Genomic DNA, 5,684 nt, shown 5'->3' on the forward strand with positions numbered 1-5,684 from the left:
GGTCCTACCACTATCGCCGAAAATGGCTGCAATACACATAGCTATCACATCAATGTTTGATACCAGGCATGCTATTAGGTCTGAAGCTCACAGCAGACTTTGCTTTTATAGGTGAGCAGCTACCAACACACCTGTCACTAATCATCTAGGGAAATGGCTAACACAAGCTATGGAATCTTAGTTAAAAACAGGGTGCATGAGAGAATGTGACCACAATAAGACTAATTAAAAAAATTAATCTAATAAACAATATATACACTTAACATCGGCACTCACCTTTCCTAGTTTTGGGGTGCCCTATGGCTTGTGACCACATTGTTTAAACAGACATTGGATGGGCTCTGCACACACTAAATTAACTGATAATAAATAGTGGAGATTTAGTTCATGAATTGATCAATGCATTTAAGCCTGCAGCCCCCGTCAAGGGACCCCACTGTTCTGCAGGTCCTACCACTATCGCCGAAAATGGCTGCAATACACATAGCTATCACATCAATGTTTGATACCAGGCATGCTATTAGGTCTGAAGCTCACAGCAGACTTTGCTTTTATAGGTGAGCAGCTACCAACACACCTGTCACTAATCATCTAGGGAAATGGCTAACACAAGCTATGGAATCTTAGTTAAAAACAGGGTGCATGAGAGAATGTGACCACAATAAGACTAATTAAAAAAATTAATCTAATAAACAATATATACACTTAACATCGGCACTCACCTTTCCTAGTTTTGGGGTGCCCTATGGCTTGTGACCACATTGTTTAAACAGACATTGGATGGGCTCTGCACACACTAAATTAACTGATAATAAATAGTGGAGATTTAGTTCATGAATTGATCAATGCATTTAAGCCTGCAGCCCCCGTCAAGGGACCCCACTGTTCTGCAGGTCCTACCACTATCGCCGAAAATGGCTGCAATACACATAGCTATCACATCAATGTTTGATACCAGGCATGCTATTAGGTCTGAAGCTCACAGCAGACTTTGCTTTTATAGGTGAGCAGCTACCAACACACCTGTCACTAATCATCTAGGGAAATGGCTAACACAAGCTATGGAATCTTAGTTAAAAACAGGGTGCATGAGAGAATGTGACCACAATAAGACTAATTAAAAAAATTAATCTAATAAACAATATATACACTTAACATCGGCGATAGTGGTAGGACCTGCAGAACAGTGGGGTCCCTTGACGGGGGCTGCAGGCTTAAATGCATTGATCAATTCATGAACTAAATCTCCACTATTTATTATCAGTTAATTTAGTGTGTGCAGAGCCCATCCAATGTCTATATATATATATATATATATATATATATATATATATATATATATATATATATATATATATATATATATTTATTTGGAGAGATTTTCTCTTAGCTGAGAAGATTTTGTGTACTAGAAATTGAGACTGGTTATCACTCCATGTTATATTTGTATTTACATTTATGTAAATGCAGTAGTTGGCTAGGTTAGGATTTCCGTGAACTAATCCTGTCACTATCTCCTGTATGCATTCTAGGCTCCCGTTCACATTTGTCACAAAAGAAGTTGCTGAGGCTACTTGTGAATGTCTTCTGGCACAGGCTGAGCATGGAGAGAAACTCTCAAAATCACAAGCTGCCACAGAGCGTATGATCCTAGAGGAGTTTGGCCGTTGCCTAATGAGGGTGATTAACTCTGCGGGGAAAGCAAAGAGTGATCCTTGTCCAATGAGTTGCTAAGTAAGACAGACTGACCGGCACAAGTGATCAGTTATTGTGGCTACGCGGGGCAGATGGCACATAATGTAATGAGAGAGCACTGCCACAAAGTACAGAAGCCTTCGCTCTCCATCCATGGATGTCCCAGTTTCCTAACGTGCTGGTTTTGAAAGTGACATTTTTCAATGTACATTGCAACTAAAAATAGATTTTATGAAAAAAATAATTTTACCTTTAAATCTTGCAGTTGACTCTTGTTCATCTCTCACTCTTGTGTTCTGAACAGATGACGACACCCTAATGGTGAATTCTTTATTTGTGCTTGTTCTGTTTCCCATCATGCTATGTGTTCTTTCAATTACTGTGTACCCTATTAGACCATTTTCCTTTTTATTTGTTTCCCCTTTGGTCTAGTATGGTAAATTCAAATAGCAGTGTGGATTGCTGTGCTGTTGTTACCGCCGACAATAGCTACATGTTAACAGAAGTGTTTAGTAATAAATGAGGCCTTTTCATCAACATGACAAGTTGAGAAAAGATGGTAAAGGTTAAGAATGTTTTATCTTTCAGCAGATAAGGAGAGACTGCAGTAGATGTTATAGCAGAGGATACTATGCAGATCCACATTACCTGGTGTTTGATCTCTGCTCCATAGTACTCCTAACATAACTATTGTACGCTATTAGGAAAATGGCTTCTTATAAGTCTTTGATGCTAAGCAAAGAGAGAATAAGTTTGCTTGGTTTTTCCTATTTATCTACCACTTTGAGCAATCTGTGCAAGGACAAGCTAAACCTGGTCCTTGTACTATACCTGAGCTGTTCACTTCTACATTCACCCACCAAGACAAAAAACCTACATAAATAGGAGAGCACTATTCTCCCGTCCTGTGTTTCACTGCCTGTGTGCAGAGAACGTACAGTGTACACATGCTAAGCACAGGTCAGTAAGCGACTGCTCTTATTATATATCACCAATAATGTCAATTAATATGATATGTTTTAGACTGGGGTGGTGGTCTGTTTTATTATAAGCTATGGTCAGCACTCTTCGCATGAACCTAGATTACCAGCAATTGAGTAGATCAAGACTGGAAATGTAAATCGGTCATTTTCTAGGAGCAGTTGGGATTGGCGCACTCGCCATTTTACATGTGTTCCTTTTACACTGTTCTGCTTTTAAATTAGCTTCATTCTATTTTTATCTCTCAATTGTTATTTAAAAAAAATAATTCTACTTTGTGGTAGAAATCATATTAAACTCAGAAGTTTAGGTAGACCGTCACTAGGTCGACTACTATTGGTAGACCTTTATCGGTAGACACCTACAAATAGCTGACATAACTAGGTTGACCTTATCAGTCAAAAGGTCGACATGAATATGGTTGACGCTTTTTTTTTGTTTTGTTTTTTTACAGACGTTGTTATTCACAATCTACATGGGCATAGCGTTAGATTATTTTAGTGCCCGGAGCATGTCGAGCGGATGCGGTATGCTTATACATTGTGAATTTTGTCAATGTTGACCTAGTTGGTGTCGCTCCAATAGTGGTCAAACACATAAACCACAACAGTCATTACCACTCATGCTGGGGATATTTAGATACCAGCCTGAATAAGGCTGATGTGAGGATTGTTCATGAGTGGTTTTCCCTGACCATATGGGGAAACCATGTGTTGGATATATCTTGTAAAGATAGGGCATATCATTAGCAAGCGTGACCCTTTGTTTTAGTGCGCTGGGTAGGTAAACATAACCTGTTAGGAAGTATTCCGGAGTGACAAGCACCAAGATATACATTATACTATAGTTGCTCACACACCCAGTTTGTTCTTGGTGGGGCAGGCATGTGCTCCTCCTATGGATGGCAACTTGGTGAACGTAGCTAATAGCATTATTAGTAGTATGCATTAACAGTGCTGCCATTACTTGCAGGAATTCAGAATTGCCAGAATAAATGTAGTTACTTTCAAGATTTCACATTCTACTCTCACTGCAATTACTAAGACTGCAAAATGTAACCATGCATTCTACTTTTTCAAGCATAACCTGTAACTGGCTGCAACATCACAATCAACCTAGTGTTGAACATAATGAAGAGTTAATTAGTTTGTTAGAACAGTGTTTCCCAACCTCAAGGCACACTTATGGGGGACTACACACGTAGCCATTATAGGGGTATTTTGTAAGAGATCTCACTAGATTGCTTAGAAAATGCCCCTACATTGCTACTAGTGTCGGGGCATAGCAATAAGGTTGCACGGTGCCACGCATTGCTATTGTCATGGCGATTTAATATTCATCACGATTATTGCCAGGGTCAGGGCCAGTGTTCTAACAGAACAAATATGCAAAAACAACGAATAGTTTGGCGCAGGTGCTTATAAAAGATGTTCCACTCCAGTACCTTCAGTTTTTTCAAAGAAAGGGTCTACATGATTTATTTAAAATATACATGCATAATTAAAAATATACATATATTATTTAAAATTGTATGGCCCACAGAACACACTCCGGTGCATTTAGAACAGTATACAATGGAATGCAAGAAATATACCTCCCCCAAGTAAGATGCTGCGGTGGGCTATACTTTGTCAAGTCTGCGGCACTATCCCAGATGGCTTAAGGGCGAAGTCCCGGATAAAGTGTTAGTGCGTCCAGTCCAAATGCATCCAAAGTGCCTCTTTAAAAAGTGCTAGGATGTGCAAATCAGCTGATTTGCACATCCTAACACTTTTTAAAGAGGCACTTTGGATGCATTTGGACTGGAAGCAGACTTGACAAAGTATAGCCCACCGCAGCATCTTACTTGGGGGAGGTATATTTCTTGCATTTCATAGTATACTATTCTAAATGCACCGGAGAGTGTTCTGTGGGCCATACAATTTTAAATAATGTATGTATAGTTTTAATTATGCATGTTTATTTGAAATAAATAGTGTACACCCTTTCTTTGAAAAAATGGAAGGCACTGGAGTGGAACATCTTTTTATAAACACCTGTGCCAAACTATTCATTGTTTTTGCACAGTCTCCCTACAGCAGAAGGCGTTCCTCCTTTATGTTTAGTGGGCAACAGCGCTTTCATTTTATGCGCAAAAATTTCACAAACTCTTTTATTCTCACAGAACACTCATCGCTGCTTGTGTAGGCCCCTTCACAGTCCAGATTTTAGTAATGTTGGTACTTAAACACAGATTGCTAAATCTAAATAACTGAGGTACTAATTAATTATCTGTGTTCAAGTATGGCTATCCTTAAAACCCGGACTATTAATGTACTTTGAGGACTGAGATGGGGAAACACTAGAATGCATAATTTTTAGATTTTTTTTGGGGGGGGGGGGGACAGAGGTATACTATTTGTTTAGATTCTTACATTGATATTTTTTTTTTGTCTCCTGGGATTAAAAAGGGAAATTGATTGAAATCTTTAATACTCTCCCATATTTCTGTGCGATAACTTTATTTGTGCATAGCATTAATTCTGTGACTGTCAACAATGTATAATTGTATATTAGTGTGTGTAGATTAGGAAAACCATTTCACTTTGTGTTTTGTAGAGCAAATGTTATTAGTGTTGTACATAGTATGTGCCTAACACCCCTCTCTAGTGCACCTTTTTGTGATGTGTATTTATACTTTTGTGCAGAAGAATGTGAATTTTAAAATGCAGTTGTAGATTATGTATGATGACTCTTGGCTTGTGAAATTAAGGTGCAAACAATGCTTCTAGTTTTTTCTGTTTTTTTTAAACCATAATTTCATTCTGAGTTTCAGTATGCCAATATTTAAAGTGAAACTTAATTCATATATGTAAAACACATGTTTTTTTAATTACCATATATATATCCACAAACTTTCCATCTCACTTGCTGATCAGAATCCGTAAAGGATATATAGTTAAGCAAATAGGTAAGCAATCTGTGGCACACTGGCTGCTGTGGAACTACAAATCTCACTGTGCCCTGCC

At 38.3% G+C, this 5,684-nt stretch overlaps 1 protein-coding gene across 2 annotated transcripts in view; it reads left to right on the forward strand.

The window, feature by feature from the left end:
• The window catches only part of LIN54 (lin-54 DREAM MuvB core complex component), a 48,125-nt gene extending 43,972 nt beyond the window's left edge, over positions 1–4,153 (forward strand). For both annotated transcript variants that reach the window (XM_083176183.1, XM_083176174.1), the window contains one exon: positions 1,533–4,153. In XM_083176183.1, coding sequence (XP_083032309.1) covers positions 1,533–1,734 — 202 coding nt within the window. In that variant the 3' untranslated portion in view covers positions 1,735–4,153. The remainder of the gene's footprint in view (positions 1–1,532) is intronic.
• Positions 4,154–5,684: the final 1,531 nt, after the last annotated feature.

The sequence above is a fragment of the Crinia signifera genome, chromosome 1, assembly GCF_055691185.1.
Source record: "Crinia signifera chromosome 1, ASM5569118v1, whole genome shotgun sequence".
In the NCBI taxonomy this organism is placed as follows: Eukaryota; Metazoa; Chordata; class Amphibia; order Anura; family Myobatrachidae; genus Crinia; species Crinia signifera.